This window comes from Mixophyes fleayi, chromosome 4 (genome assembly GCF_038048845.1).
Source record: "Mixophyes fleayi isolate aMixFle1 chromosome 4, aMixFle1.hap1, whole genome shotgun sequence".
Taxonomy (NCBI): Eukaryota; Metazoa; Chordata; class Amphibia; order Anura; family Limnodynastidae; genus Mixophyes; species Mixophyes fleayi.
In genome coordinates, this window is record NC_134405.1 from 218,729,773 (window position 1) to 218,747,466 (window position 17,694).

General features: G+C 37.3%; 1 protein-coding gene across 3 annotated transcripts in view; it reads left to right on the forward strand.

Annotated features, from left to right (window-relative positions):
* Positions 1-17,694, forward strand: part of PTPRQ (protein tyrosine phosphatase receptor type Q) — a 357,175-nt gene that overhangs the window by 183,207 nt on the left and 156,274 nt on the right. For all 3 annotated transcript variants that reach the window (XM_075209348.1, XM_075209349.1, XM_075209350.1), the window contains exons 27-31: positions 2,858-3,030; positions 9,417-9,594; positions 12,542-12,703; positions 12,782-12,961; positions 15,424-15,531. In XM_075209348.1, coding sequence (XP_075065449.1) covers positions 2,858-3,030; positions 9,417-9,594; positions 12,542-12,703; positions 12,782-12,961; positions 15,424-15,531 — 801 coding nt within the window. The remainder of the gene's footprint in view (positions 1-2,857; positions 3,031-9,416; positions 9,595-12,541; positions 12,704-12,781; positions 12,962-15,423; positions 15,532-17,694) is intronic.

Below are 17,694 nucleotides of genomic sequence, written 5' to 3' on the forward strand. Positions count from 1 at the left end.
GCACCATATCCACCTGCATCTTGGACGCAATTTACAATTGCGACAGCTTGCGGCTCACTACGAGGGAAAGGGTAGAACATGGAATTGTGAAGGCGTGAACTTGTATAATATAGATACAGGGGGTGTGACCCTGTAAGTAAATCCTGGACGCAGTAAGGAGCAGACGCAACACACGTCAAAAAAGGCCTAAAAATGTGCAACAGGAATTAGGTGGCGCAAGCAGTTAGCTAGCTGCACAAACTGCTTGCAACTCGTTAGGGTATTATGAGTGGGATGCAACTGGGGTTGCATGCCACTCGTAAAACCCTGCCAAGCTGTGGCACAATCCCACTCCTACACATCTTAGACACACATTGCGTCCGACTCTAAATGAGGCTCTGAATGTATATCCTATGTAATATATAACACACTGTGATGTGCTGTTCTGTTTCGCCAGGAGTGTGAGTCACACTCCTAAAGTTAGTGCATGATAAATGACTTATAGTTACATTATATTTTACAGTTGCAATTACTCATGCAGATGATACACTTTGAATTGTCTTTTTCCACCTGCTTAAACTGTCATAAAAACAACAACAAAAGAAACAGTTCTAATTTTTTACATTTTATTTTGAACTATTTATACATTATTTTTATATAAATATAATATTGTAGAAAATAGTCCAAAATAAGATTTTAAAAAGTAGAACGGTTTTCTTTTGTTTTTAAACAGTTTATGCAGGTGACATATCAAAATATAATGTGTACTATCATCTGAATTAGTAATTGCAACTGTAAAATATAATCTAAATATAATGCATTCGAACTGTTATCACTACCTTTATGAGTGTGACTCACATTCCTGGTGAAAGAGCATAGCATGATTGAAGTGTGTTTTTTTATTACATGACATAGTGTATAGATACATTGTATTGTACAGTGTACATTTGTAATACTATGTATAAAACATACTATTTCCTCTGGTTGTGGGAAACTGATTATGTAATAGCCAGGAGTCGGTTATATAATCGCCTAATAATGTTCTTATTTATGAATAATTTAGGACTTCTCTTCACGTTCTATCCTGCCGTGTGCAATTGTAGAATTTATTTTAATTTCCCTTTATGTTGACACTTAAAGCTATACCTTGAGACTAGTAACACTGATCATAAACTCCATTCAGAGCACTAAGGAGTGAAGGCTAAGTGGGTCTTATTTAATACAATGGTGCAGTGTGCATTAATGTGTTGTAACCAATAGCAACCAATCAGATTCTAAATACAATTCTCTAGACGTAGTTTAGAAAATTAAAGCAAATATCTGACTGTGATACAGTACACTGTCTACATTATACAATGTTATTAATTTAGTCCTTATGTATTTATATTGCTGATACAAAGTATAAACAAAGAAAATCCCATAAAATCTGTATATAACAATGTAATTTATTTGACCATGAGAACAGCAATGGTGACTTATGTCCTCACACAGACCTGTTAGTTAGAGGTGTCCAACAAGCTTTTAATTGTTTATCAGGATGAGCTGACACAATGGTGTGATATTGACCTTTGTACACTACTGTGGTGATTAGCATCAACACTTTTATTTCCCCTGTCAAGCTGCAGGGCGGAGCCTGACACATCATTAAGTGTGTGTTTGGTGCAGGTCAGCACAGTATGGTAGCTCTCTAAAAAGTTTTACATGTTCAAGAGTAGCACTTATTCAGGCTGGATTCAGGCTTACTGTACTTGTGATATCTTAATTGAGTGTCAATAGTCTTTGTATAGCCATAATACAAATAAAAGAGACTCTAATTGTGCTGATTAAGAGCTGTGAAGTGATATCCTTTGTTTGCTGCTCCCTTTAATGGTCCTTTTTGTGTGGGATTGTTTAGGCAGGAACAGTGGGCTTCAACAAAAGCAACAAACCAAACATTAACACAATATTGTTCTTTAAAATATTATTGTACTTATTTCTTTATTTAGTATTTTATTTTTCAAATAAATAAATGACACGATATATGTACACATGGGACCTCATTTAGAGTCGGACGCAAAGTCTGTCTAAGAAGTGTAGGAGTGGGAGTGTGCCGCAGCTTGGTAGGGTATTACGAGTGACATGCAACCCCAGTCGCGTCCCACTCTTAATACCCTAACGAGCTGCGAGCAGTTCCTGCAGCTAGTTAACGCTTGCGCCACCTAATTCCTGCCGCACAGCTTTAGCCCTGTTTTGACGTGTTTTGCGTCTGCGCCTCACTGCAACTAGGATATATTAACAGGATCACACCTTCACAATTCCGCGTTCCTCCCATTCTCTTGTAGTGAGCCGCAAGCTGTCGCAAGTGGTAATTGCCTCCAAGATGCAGGCGGATTTGGTGCTTTCTGAACATGCGTGGTAGTGTTTTAACACATTCCATTCAATTTTCTGCCATAGCATTTTTACACTGTGTATATATATATATATATATATATATATATATATATATATATATATATATATAGAAAATTGTTCTTATCGCGATCCTGGGTCGACAGACATAGGATTATTAGGATTATTGAGCTGACCAGGATATCTAGGTCCACGTTGACTTAAAGAACTATGATACTGATTAGTATCAATATACATTACTTACACGGATTCCCAATATATTTACAGGTACTCTGATCTATTATTACTGTGTCATATTATGCTGACCAATTTTAAATGATACATTACTTTGACTACATTGAGAGCTTTCCAAACATGGTTTTTATGTTATGACGCTAGGAAAGCTTAACGGTATGCTTATAAAATACTGCTGCTAAGATACTTACTTGTTTTGTGTGAGTAATTTATTTATTTATTTATTAACCTCTTTTCTTTCTTTCTCCAATCCAAGTTCCCAGCGCTGTATCTGATTTAAATGCAAAAGAAGTGGAAGCCAATTTCATAACTGTTAGCTGGCGGCGGCCGCAGCAGGCAAACGGCATCATTACGCAATACAGGGTTAGAGCACTGCTAAAAGATTCAGGATCGACCATTGAGAATACAATTCTCACAGGAAAATATACGGTACTGCGCTTTTATCTCTTTACTTTGTGAAATGTGTGTTTATCTTTGTGCATTGAACAATTAGTAATCACTTATAGCTTTGTGAGTGTTTTCTCACTTTGCCTGATCTACAAGTTCTGTGTAGGATTCATCTTCTTTCACTTACACCTACTCGGTATAGCTCAACACCTACAAGCGTTTCCTGTTATTGTCCCCAATTAGGGAGTGCTGATAAGGTTGATGGAGACAGCAAAAGTAAAAAAAAAACAACCTTCAAAAACTAGCCAGGGCATTTTGTTTTTGGAATTATCAGATGTATTTATGATATCGATGTTGTATAAATTGATTTATTTACTAACAATTTTTTTTATATAGTGCCTACATATTACGCAGCACTTTGCAGAGAATATTTAGTCATTGATATCAGCTCCTGTCCCAGTGGAGTTTACAATCTAAATTTCCTACCACAAAGTCCATAGATTGTAAGCTTGCGAGCAGGGCCTTCTCACCTCTTTGTCTGTTTTACCCAGTTTGTTTATTAGTTTACTATGTTTCTCCCCAAATGTAAAACGCTATGGAATATGTTGGCGCTATATAAATAAATGATGATGATGATGAAAGACGCGTTTGATCCCACAACCTACAGTTTTCTGTCAGTCAGTGATAGTGCTGGCCTTAGGAAGGCCAGCACTAACCATGACTGATAGAAAACTCCTGAGAACCGTAACATCCATGTAGCCCAAATGCTAACCCCAGACTAAGTCTGTCGCGTCCAATTTTGTGTGTAATTTTCTCTTTATTCTCTTCTGGCTGCCTCTCCTACACTTGCACTGTTCTTAATACTATGTCTGTTGGTCTTATATCTTTGTATCATACGTTCTTCAATGTTAATTGTGTACTGTGTTCTTTTTATGTCAAGTGTACAGACGTTTATGTCAAGTGTACAGAATTATACAGTGCACTCCAAACCTGGGGCACTGTATAATTGAGGTGGCTGGACCCTGCCCCCGCTTCACACGGCTCTGTTTGAAAAGGGAGAGCTGCATTCACCTAACAGTAGTGCATGCAGCATTGCCCATGTATATTATAGGAATAGGAAGAGTTGGAGAGGAGCCAAGCACTGTCTAACATTATAGCCACGTCCCAATGCATGCTGGTTACGCCCACTGGTGGCGTGGTGTGGAAACCCCCCTCTACAAATCCTGCATTTGCCCCTGCCATCTCTACTCTGTGCTTTTCGATTACCATCCTCCAACCTGTAACACTGTCTGTGGCTTCCTGGTGACCTTTATTCCCCTTTTCACATTATGACACTACCCCTGTCAGATGTAGCCCCGTCCTCATGTATGAACACATCCCTGCTTCTCACAAGATCAGAACACATCTCCTGAAATCTTCAGTACTGCTGTGAAAATGTTAATGATCTAATTAGTTGTTCTACTCTTGCCCACCTCAAAAAAGGCTATAATCCGACTTGGATGAGGCAGTACATGGCCGATCCCCATTATAATCCCCATAGCCACGCCCCTCCTTCACTGCCACACTCCATCTCTTTGATCTGACCTCTCGATTGCAATTCAACGGTATGTAGATTACTGTTATGGGGGAAAGGGGGGGGGGGATTGACCTGATTGTCCCGATTGCCCCTGTTCGGATGCGCCACTGTCTTTAACGGTCCCACCCTGTTTCAGATCTTTTCCATTTTTAATTTTCTAAGTTAGTGGATTGTCACCACATATCACCCATTTCAGGTTTTCATTAATCATTAAATTATGTTTTTATTTTTCAGTGTGGAAAGTTGTGTTAATAGTTTATGCTTTAGCATCATACATATATTATTCTTTTAATAAAACTACTGTGAATAAAAAAACATTTTGAAATTGTTTCACATTGCAATATACCACCATGCTCAGCCTATGGACAATTCAAATTTAGTTTTAATAGTTCTGTGTTTTCTATCAGACAAAACATATCTGGACCTGAAATTATGGTTTTATAATCTGGCAATGTTTCTGGGTCAAAAAATTAGATTTAAATGTTTTAATTTTATTTTTACATCAATAGTTTTTATTGAATTTTTACCAAAAGTTGGTGGATACTAAAAGCAAAAATGGGAGAAGGACAAATACAACAACATGGAATAATAGGTGGGATACCAGGGGAGTAACAGACACAGTGCTACAGAATGCTGTTATACATTGTCGTAGCATATTAAAGATGTTGCTCAACTAGATTGAATTATGTGACGTATGAGTTATTGCTTAACTGGTTATTTGAGGAGCCTTCTCCATCTGTCACGTAACCAAATTTGAACCCTTTAATAATATGAGAAGAGGCACAAGTGAAATAAAGTATACTCAGATTTTCCATCTCAAGGCTGTATTGTATGTTAGCTACAATCTTCAAGCTAATAATTGGAGGAGATGGATTTTTCAAGTTTTGGGCTACTGCAATCCTTGTTGCTATCAAAATTGACCCTAGTGTCTCCCTCTCTGTCTGTCGATCTGTTTATGTGTGTGTGTCTATATTAGGGAAGGTAGACTGTAAGCCCCAATGGGGCAGGGACTGATGTGAATGAGTTCTCTGTACAGCGCTGCGGAATTAGTGGCGCTATATAAATAAATGATGATGATGATGGTGATAGTTTGTATTGTGTACCTACACTTGCAGGTTTTCACACACATATTGGTGGGGAATGGGTGCATATATCAAGTCTGAGGACCTCATTTAAAGTTGTACGCAATTTACACTGAAATCGTAAGTGTAAATTGCATCCCGTAATTTACACACAGTATTTAGTGTAGCACAGATCTTTAGATCTGTGTGACTTAGAATACTGTGCAAATTGCACAAACACGCCTCTTTATCTGCCTTATGGGCTGGTGTGCAAGTGTATCATGCACATTGCCCTGTAAAGCAGATAATTATATAAAAAAAGTAAACAAAAAATAAAAATGGTTCTCCCCCAAACAGCACAAGGGTTGGTTATGCTGTTTGGGAGGGGATGCATTCATTTTTTTAAATTTCATTATTTTGTTACTTTGTTTTTTTAATACATCAAGGTCTATTGCACCAGCTGAAAGCACCCGCAAAAGATACGTCTCCTAGAGACCTATCTGCAGTTGCTTTCAGCTCAAAATAGCATGTTACATGGCTAGGCTCGCCCACTAACTTCCCCGTTCCACCTCTCTAAGCTCAGAGAGGTGCAAGAGGGAGATCCGTCTCAGTCGGAGTGCAAGCTGAAATGGATCTTTGGCCAAAAATCCTTGCGTCCATCTCTAAATCAGGCCCTGAGAGTGTAAATCGAAGGAGTCGGCATTGCGTCTGTCTTAGCACACATGTGCAAAATTAATATGGTGACAGTGCAAGACTGATATTTAGATTAACTAAAGAAGGGGGTTGGGTTAATGATAATGTTTCCTTCATTTGCAGGGGCCCTTACAGCTTTTAAAAGGCTGAGGGGTATATTTACTAAACTGCGGGTTTAAAAAAAGTGGAGATGTTGCCTATAACAACCAATCAAATTCTAGCTGTCATTTTGTAGAATGTACTAAATAAATGATGACTAAAATGGGATTGATTGCTATAGGCAACATCTCCACTTTTTAAAACCTGCAGTTTAGTAAATATACCCCTGAGGCTTCCTGTCTGACGATTTGAATTGAGAATGTCATTGGGAAGCAGTTTGCACAACTATGTGTCCACAATGTAGGAAGGATGCATTAAGAAAATTGATACATAGGTGTTTTCTTAAATTTTCTTAACTATTAGAATCTGATTGGTATCAGCATTTTTGCACACTTACCTGCATAGTAGTTGTCCTATATGTCCTCCATTGTTTCTGGCTTACAACTGTATACACTGAAAAGAGGTGCAGCTACGGAACATGGGTAGCCAGTACTTAGATTGGTTTTGTTCCAATTACATATGTGCCCATGATGCACGGTGTACACAAAGCCATTCAGATGGGCAGGAAATTAGAAAATTTTGCATTTTTTTTGTAAAATTCTAAGAAGTTTGCTTTTAGCTAACAAATGTGCAATTGTGCTGCACTAGCCTATCACTCCATATGTCTATAGTCTTTTTTCTTATTCCGTTTACATTACTTAGAATAAAACAACTTGGTAAATGTCATATTTTTTTATCATCCTGATAAATGAAAAGATGGCAGCCGGTTTTCTCATCCCTGATTAGAGCATGTGTGTGCATAGGCCAGCTACTGTATGTTCTTCCTATCTCAGTAATTGATGTACTGTATGAGGCCACTTGCAACTGCACGATTTGCAGCTTAACTCAGTGTCCAGAGTATAAAGAACAAACATACACAGTATTTAGGATAAATACTAATATATTTAATTCCTCTAAACCTTTATTATGGATCATCTATTCATTTGTGTGAGTGTAATTGATGAGATTCAGATAGTAAGGGAAATGTCACTACATTGGATAAATTATGTTCCTTTACAGTGTCCTGTAAAATAATATATATATAGACATTATTTTTTTACACACTTTCCTTAGTCATCTGGTATCGTCTAGGGTTCAACGCACATCCCCAAGTTTGGTTTCAGGCTGGATGTTTATAATGTTGTCTTGTAGTCCATGCTGCAGTTAATTGATGATTGGTTAATTGCAACTCTGACTGGATTTTGAAATTTAGGGTATTTAATTGAAATGCACCAGACAATGAATTTTATTCTTCTTTTAAACAGTGAGGATTGTTGATGTTGCTACTGTATCAGATCCATATGTAAGATTCTTCTGGAAATATCACTGACCATAGCAGAATATGTGTCCAAGGGGAGAAAGGTGTCAGAACATATGTTACAAGGAGATAGTGGCGAGGACATATGTAACATATGCTCTCCCATTGTCACATATGTCCCCATACAGGTTCCTAGCTACTGCGATGTCCGGTGGAGAGCTCAGTAGTACAGTGCAGCACTCTGACCCCTCCTACACTAGAAACCGCAGCGTAAAAGCTGCTGGCAGAGGCGAATTGGGAGGGCAGCATATGGGACATATTTGCTTACTGTTCCTGCATTTCAGACTGTGCAGGACAGTTCCCAAAATTGCTCTCTATCCTACCTGTTGGAGCGAGACATCATTAACACTCACATTTAATAAATAGGCCTACTTCCACCAAACTTATCCCATCATTAATTTATTAGCCCCCCCCCCACATTCTATACTTATAACCCATATTGCATTATTAGTCCCTACAATAAATTAGCAGTCTCCATTGAATCAACATTACATTTTTAGTCCCCACATTTAATAAAGAGACCCCATATTAAATTGTATGCAACCACCCACTGCTACATTACATGAATAGCCCCACCAACCCCCACATTACATAAATAGACCACACTAGCTGCAAAAATGCTTTAATACCCTCACTACATTACATTAATAGCCCACATCAACTCTCACATTTCATTAATAGTGCCCAACAACCCCATACATTATATAAATAGCCCCATTACATTACATTAATATTAATGCCACCACTTGCACATTACATTAATACACCCCCTCCCACATTATATTTGTACCCAGCCACCACCACCACACTTATCTGCTAAGCTGCTCTGCAGATTATTGCTAAAGGAAGCAGACTCCTTTGTCTGTCTCCTGCATAGTTACTATGCACGTGGGTAGCAGACCGGTCCCATGTGTGCCGATGGGTCAGGACTGATCTCCATGGATTGGAGGGCAGGGGGGAGTGGAGAGTGAGAAACAGGAGAAGAAGAAAGGGGTTGAATAGAGGGGTAGGAGAGGAGAGGAACATGAGAGGAGAGATGAGCCAGCCAGAGAATCAGGGAGGAGGAGCAGATCAGCCCTCTGCCATGACTGTCTTTGCACCCTGTCTGTCAGTATAGGCATTCTACCATAGGCTGACAGACATGGAGCCAAGGCAGTCAGGATAGTTAGTCATGTAAGCAGCAGGACATTGAATATAATGTCTGTTCCCTGGGGAAAACAGGGCTGGCCCGATTAGCCTGGGCTAGCCAGGCCAGGGCCCCATGTCACCTATCCCCCATGACAGTACAGTTGGGGTGCAAAGGGAGCCCATAAGTCAAGAAGCTGGTGTATGGCCCCCTTGGCTCATGGGCCCATATGTACTGCACTCCCTGCAACCATGGTGGATATGCTACTGGATTTCAAGAATATAGTGTAGGGGCCCTGCATAAGAGCTGTATTGTGAATCCTGTAAGCTCTGAAGAACTGTACCTTCCTAAATAAATATGTGCCCAAGATGACATAACAATGTTTGTGATGTACAGAGCTCCTTACACAACACACTATTATTTTTTTTATTTTAAATTTAGGTGCTAAATTTGGGACAGTAATAAATTTTAAAATCGTTATTTTGAGTCTAATCTCGGTCCTGTTTTTATTTACAGTACAACCCAAACTTGGATTATCAGAGTTCAACTACAGTAAATGAAAATACCAAACCACTATTTTTTGGACCTCTAAAAGAAGCAATGTCTGGAGTGTATGAGGGATCAGCTGACGTTTTCTCCACAGTTCAAACTGCATTGCCTGTGGCATTTTACAATAATCCCAATAGTGACACAGGTAATATGGACTAAAGGTTTCAGATAACTGAGAAAAAATATGTCTATTCATTGTATACTTCATATGCTTGCCCAATGCATTTTATTGCTCTTTGTTGTTGTTGCTTAAAAATGTTTTACAGCATATGGCATTGCCACCCAGGAAGGTTCTAACTTCTTGTCACACTTTTGACCTCCCATATTAGAAAAAGTAGCACCCTATAGCTCCCCGGCAAGCTGCATAGACAATCAGTTATTACAGTTGCCAGAGCAGGTGTGACTATAAGGGATTAGTGTATAACCTACTGTAACGTACAGGACCCTGCAACAGGGGAACATTTGACTAATGGTTCTTTAAGTGTCAAATAGGTCAATTTGTTACAAGAGCAGCGTGTGTGGTGGCAAACAGGTGTAGGTGACCTTTTTGACATGAAGATACCATTATGACACAGACACACCCTTTGCAGTCAATGAAAACTTTTTGCTTCCATGAAAGTGATACACTTTATGAGTAGTCAAGCACTGTTAACTTGACAGATATGTGCTTATAATAATATTGCAACAGTATTCAGTTAATGAAGAATACACTTGATATATCTCTAGATGTATCTATAAAAAAGTCCCATTAATCTAGACTCTGGACACTATAAACTTAAAATGAGATGTGGAAAATTTGCATATGACGACAGTGGACTAAGCTAAGAAAAATATTTTTCAGTTGCATGTGGCCGTATAACAAAACCCAAAGCCCATATAGTTCCATCTGTTTCCAGTAATATAATATATATATATATATATATATATATATATATATATATATATATATATATATACTTGTGTAATTCTTATAATGGCTTTTTATTACAAAGAATTATGGTCAATATAGTGGGGCATATTCAATTAAGTGCGGAGTGCATCCGGAACGGCCGTGAAGGCACTGTACAGTGATGTAACATCGCAGATACCTGCAAATAAGCGCAGTCGTGATGTTCGGAGGAACATAGTGGCTAATTGGATATGCCCCAGGGTGCTTTAATATTGTATTATTACAAGGTTGATTAAAATGCAATATTTACCTACTTAAATAGATATATTGAATGAAATAATGCTACATATAGGCTGCTAAAAATACTTATCACAGGCAATATTTTGTCTGTTCCATTATTCCTATATCAATAAACAGCTTATGAAATGTACAGCTCAATCCTGATAGAATGTATTCCATACACATAATTGCTGTTCACTTCATTTTTTTTTTGTTTTATTTTATTACAAAGTGAGACTAAGTTAATCAGAGTCACAATTGAATAAACATAAAATTCAGTATGTCAGCCAGGTTGGTGCAAATACCTGTGCTGTCTGCATATTGAGGCATGTCAGCTAATTACGCATTATGGGAAACACCAATGTATTCCAATAACCTACACCATTTCCAACATGTTCTTGTCCATATCTTGAAGATCTTGTCTTGTAATAGTGCTGGTGGTGACCAATCACTTTCAAACTCCTAAAGATAACACTTTATTGCAGTGTATTTGACCAGAGATTTCCGAATATACCCTAGTCATGAGCGGTCTTGCAACCACACCCATCTGAACGGAAATATGAATATTTAATTTCAATGTCCATTAATTAGTGAATAAGTTGTTCCATATCAAGTGAAATCTTAGCAGGAGGCGTGGGGTTGTGCTAAGTAGACAAATGTAGTGTCATGCTTAAGGTTTCATAGACTGTACTGCCTAGAAAGTAGAGAAATGTGTTTGAGCTATTAGTAGTTGTGTGTGCACGTGTGAGGCAGAACCATACTGCTTTATTTATTCACCTGCTGACAGGGAGCCCAGACACAGGCCCATGCATGGGAGCAGTACTGCATCCATCCACAATGAAATTAACTTTGCTTGTGATTGCTTTTTCTGCTGACAACAATATCCAATCACGCCCACTTGTCTCCGTCATATACACTTCATACATTTTGCCCTCTTTAATTTTGTCAATCACAGGAGAGGAAAAAAGAATCACTAACATGGAATTCAGTAATAACTGCTGATATAACTAGATAGCGTGGTACAGTAAAAGTACAATTATGTATGTCAAATATGATTTTGACATAATTTATATGTTGCTGGGAACATTAGTTTTTCTTTGGTCACAATCTACAATTGTTACTGTATGTGATGTATTCCTTTTTGTTCTGTTGGGTTAGTGCACTGATAAGAAAACTGAGGTCACTGTGATCAGGAAATTGTAATCTGCTAAAATGTATTGGTCTTTTCAGGGACCAGAATTGAAAAAAATGCCTTATTCTCTAATCTTGAATAAATATATTTTTAAAAGTCATATTATTATTATTATTATTATTATTATTATTATTATTATTATTCTAACAATTCTTAAACGATTATTAATGAGAAGATTTCTTCACATGTCAAGTGTATAACTCATTATACAGAAGAATCTTTTATAGCAAAATGATAGTTTTTTTTAATAAATGACTAATGAATGTAATCAGCACCATAACATCTTTGGCCTTATCTGTACATAGGTAAAGGGGTAGTGTACAGTTTCAGAGTTTATACAAACATTTCTGGTTTACACAACTTGAATAATTACCTAATTTGATTTTAGATCACTATCATTATTCCAGGGAAACATCCAGAAATCGCAAACACAAATGTGTTTCTTACAAAAAATCAGGAAATTGTAAATTAGAAGAAAAAAGATCATTTCAGAAGATTCATATATTCTTATATTACACATATAATTACCATTATACCTCATTACCATTTTATTTTATTAGTTCATGAAAACCCAAACAATGTGGTAGGGGGCGGTAATATAGATTTTGCCAATTGTATCATCTCCAAGTATATGGTTATTTAGAGACTTAACATTATATCCTGTGTATACCTGCTGTTAATGCAATAAACATAAGCTATAGACGTTAATGATCTTTTCTGCCCTCTTTTTAGCTGCTGAGAAAGTGCAGTATGGAATCAACATTGAGGCTGAACAGCTGTCTTACACTGTTGAGAAGCTTACACCTTTTACTAACTATACAATCAGTGTCTCTGCTTTTACTACAGTTGGGGAAGGACCACCAACAGATATTGTCATAAGGACTAATGAGCAAGGTAATATTTGGTCACTGAGGGCTAGTAAAACCTTTAACTGCCAAGTATGGTTTAACATTTTCATATCTTTATCTTTAGTTCCCAGCTCAGTGAATAACATAAGTTATGAGAACATCAGTTCGACATCTGTCTTGGTCTTTTGGGACCCGCCTCTGGAGCCCAATGGGATGATAACTCACTATATAGTCTATGCAATGGATTTCTACACAAGAGAGGCTTTTCATAAGATAACAAGCAACACGAATATCCTCATAACAGGTGCCACCTCATGTATAATGATTGTGCTGCTGTGTCTTTTATTGAGTTATTACTGCACAACTGAACAGATAGGCAAGTTTTGCATAAATTCTTCAATGGAAGACGGTGACTACTGGGCAACGGACCAGGGACTATGTATTATTTATTAATGGATGGCCAAATGTTTAGCACTTGTATAACACTTTTAGCACAAAACAAAGGAAAGGATAATGGGTCGTATTCATTAAGAAAAGTTAAGCAAAAGTAAGTAAGGCAAAACCATGTTGCATTGGAGGGGGAGGTAAATTTAAATTGTGAAGGCAGATTTATATTTGGGGTAGGGCATGTCCTAGATCAACTTTAAATTTCAGTGTACAAATAAGCTATCGAGTATTTGTGTGCTACATAAAAAAAACCAGCTAATATTTTCCTTATGTGCACCCCTTGCATTGCAACATGGTTTTATCCAGAAAATTTGTTTAAGAAAGGTTTCTCAATTTCTTGCTTAACTTTCCTTAATCAATCAGGCCCGATATGTTTGTTTCAGATGTAGTGGGCACTAATCTGTCTCTCAGTAGGTTCTGTTGAATAGCTGAGTGAGCAGCAAAGGGTACAAACCCACTAATGACCCTCAGAAATGGGATATATGCCAAGTTAAAAGGCGTGTACATTTGTCACGTTCTAAACTTTTTTTTAAGATGTAACTATTTATCATGGGTAATTTTGTAGATACAGGAACAATGACTGTATCATGCTAGGTTACATATCTCATTTGTACTTTGGATTATTAGACTAAGATAAGAACTGCATAGTATTAAACTCTAACACTTTATGGTCTATTACTTCTATTGAGACAGTGTATAAAGTTAAACTGGATGTCCACCAACAATTGCTCAGTTGGGCAAGTTGGTTAATCATTTGTGCCAATATGAAGAAATTATTTATGTGTATTTAGGGTCCCCCAATACAATTCTGAAAATTTGGAATAACTGACCAGAACACCCTTGTTACTTCATCTCTTGATTTACATATCTTGCTAGTGATGTTGCCTTTATGCTTAAGTACACTTTTATGTTTTGATTTTTTTTTGTTATTTTTCTTAGGTTAATCTAATAGTATGATTACATGCTTGTAATACATATATGGTTCTGGAATAGCTGGTATATAGTGTCTTGAGATGTTATATATTTAAAGCTTTGCTAATTGTGACACATTTGTTTGTCTTGTACATAATCAATGTGTAATATGTTATTGTACTAAATAAGAGTAGCCCTTCAATATGACTTGCATACAGAGGGCCTGAGCAATGCAAAAAAAAAAAGGAGTAACTTTGCACCTTGGCAAAACCATGTTGCATTGGAGTGGGAGGTATATTTAAAATGCGGGGTTAGATTTATAGTTAGGGTAGGGCATGTCCTAGATCAACTTTACATTTTAGTATAAAAATAAACCTATCAATTACTAGTGAGATACATGACAAAAAAGGTAGTATTTTCTTTATGTGCAAAATAAACAAATTTTCACCTCTTGCATTATAACATGGTTTTGTCCAGGATCAAATTTACTTATTTTATTTAATGACTCAGGCCCAAAAAGTCTGTAGTGCATGGAAAGCAATGCTCCCCCCATAACTCTTAGGTAAAATGTTTTAAGATCTATGAAGAGCCTAAAACCCTTTGAACATATTTTTGTGACTATTACTGGTAGTATTTTCATATAAAACAGCTTACATTTTTAAATCTGTTACTAAGAAGGGAAAGAAAGTGAAGCGGTCTCCTTTTTTATATATATAAAACCTGTTGACAGCAGTGGGAGTAAGGAAGAGAAGGTTTCTTGATCTGTTTAATCCACATGTGGAATAAAGCAGTGCGCTTTTATCACATGATGACAAATGTCTGCACAGAGGATAAGCTTACTCCAAATCTGTGCAGCTTGGATATGAAAGTAAGAAACGTGCAGACATTAGTAAATTGCCTGTACTGAAGATCCAGCTGTTACTACAACTTCCAATGGGAGTTAGCATGGTGTGAGTTGTACAACAGAGGGGACAACACAGTTTGCCGACTGGTATAGACATGCAATAAATGCAACCGCATGTACAATTCATTCAGTAAATCTCTGCATATACAGTATTATCAACATGAATGAAAGCAAGGTATGACAATGTATTACTTAAGACCAGATGAGGAAAAGCATTATAACAAACTATTATTTGTAGTAAGAACATGCATTTTTTTAATAGATTCATTAGAAAAAAAGTTGAACTATACCTATTTTTACACAATGTCAAATTTCCTCTGAAAGGAACTGTAATAAGTGCTTATTAGTGCTTGGGAATCCAAATTTAATGGAACTGTAGGAAAATGAATGGTTTTGTGAACAAACCCACCTTCCCCCAATTAGTAAAATGACAGAGGTCCAGTGCCCATAGCATTGTACATTGGTAATTCTTATTTAAGGCTACTTTTATCTACCTATTTTAGGATTAAAAAAGTATGCGGTTTACAAGATGCGTGTTGCGGCTTCAAACACAGCAGGCGAGAGCTCTCTGTCTGAAGAAAACGATATTTTTGTACGAACCCTTGAAGATGGTAAGTAAATATTAGAGCTGATATTAAAGCTAACATCCCAAATTCAAACATGCTGGGCCTAATTCATTAAGGTATGCAAAACCAACGTAAATTGTGAACAAGGCCTGATTATCCAATAGATTGATTAGGCTGCAGCCTAGGGTACAGGGCTTTTGTGGGGTGCAATATTATAGGGAGTGCAAAATTGTGAGAGGGAAAGGTATGAACTGAAATTCATTTAACAATATAAGAAAATAGTTGTTCTCTAAAGTAAAAAGAAAACATGACATATTGCCATGGTAATTGCTGAAGACAATGAAACTTCCATGGGCGGGCACATGAGGATAAGTGTGTAGGAGAGACTGTAGTGCTCTTTTATGCCTTCGTTCTGTTATACAGTTCTGATTTTAATGAAAACACAATGAGTGACAAAGATTGCCATGACTCTCTTTAACAGCCAAGTGGAGCTGAGTTTTGTGAACATGGGAGCATAAACAGGTATGGTGGTGGGGTGTGAGGTTGAAGGAAGCCAGACTTTAAAAATGAGTTAATTTTTACCTACCACGTCTTAGCCTGCTGTGGAAGGTGAAGGGGTGCTATGAGCGTATCCTTAGTCAGGCCCTGGATCTGATGATACGTCTCTTGCTGAATACATGTCCAGGTGCGCTCTGGTCTAATAGACTATACACTGCAGGATACGTCCCATACATATGTGGAATATAAAGTCCCAGAAGAATGCACATGAAAAGATAAAATTATTCAATAAATGTCACCTGTTAATAATATAGTCATTAATGACAAAATTGTCATTAAAATTGTCACTTCAGTACATTACTCATAATGTTATTAATGTCTACTGTACATAAAATGCATTACTACAGTTGTTCCTGATTTTAGACACATGTTCTAGTAAACAGCCGTCATCACTAGTAATCAGTACTTACACCGGACCTGTAGCTGGTGTAAAGGATACAACAAAAAAACACGTACCTTTAAGATGCCCAAAGGTTGAATCTGAACACTGATTTGTGTGCTCAAGCTTGGCACGTCCTTACTCTACAATGATTACATGCATAGGTCCAGTCCCCTCCCCATTCGGCCCATGAAATCGTAAGGGTCCTTTGTGCTAAAAAATAAATTGGATGTTGCTGCGTTCACTGGCCTGGTTCTGGGCAGGCGCAGTGCGATTTAGCACAAAATACGTCACTTATCAGCATTTACGTTCCTTAATGAATTAGACCCACTGATAAAAAGCTGAATGAGTACCATGGACTACTCATACACATAACTGAAACCAGTGACATGTATATAATTGGTAATCACTTGTTCAGTTTAGACAGTGAAAAGGTAAGCGTTCTTTAATAATGTATTTCAGCATTGTGGGACACATATGTAAAAAAAAACGTACAATTTATTTCCTATGTTCATGATCATAATTAGGAATGAACCATTTTGAGGATTTATTTCAGATATTCAGCTGAATTCCACAATTTTTAGCTAGATATAGTTGTGCATAAATCGGTCTACATTTATCAAACAAATCCAAATTCTACAATGCATTGCACACACCTTTGTGTGGGCAAGTCGGTCTGGGGTTTAAAACATAGGAAGACAAACACAGTGGCTGCCAATCAGTAAGCTCTTTCTACAGAGCTCATGACCCATCCCAATGAAGGCTCACACAACTCCCACTAGCCTGCAAATAGGGTTCTAATAACAACTTTTCAGTAAAGGATCTAATGCAATTTGATGTACGTGTTGAAAAGAATGAAGCACTCAATGTATATGGCCATGGCACACAAACTGACTCTGTGGACCTGATTCAGCAAGACATGCATACTGAGGGCACTCTGCGTTTAGTATTAAACGCACAAATTTAGGCTTTGTGCATGCCCGAATTCTTTAAGGCACAGAGCTCAAGATACGTGTGCTGTTGAAATCAGGGGCAGGTCTGCTGTGCTCTATTACATAAGATGCTGCAGGATACGTCCAATACCTATGTGGATTGTAAATTCACAAAACGAACAATAAAAGCAAAAATGTGAATTAACATCACCTGTTGATAATATAGGCATTAATGATAAAACAGTTATAAAAAAAAGTTGTTGTTTTTTATTTTTCCCCATGAAATACATTTGTTAGTAAGATGTTAATGTCTACTGAGCAGAAAATAAATTTTTTCAG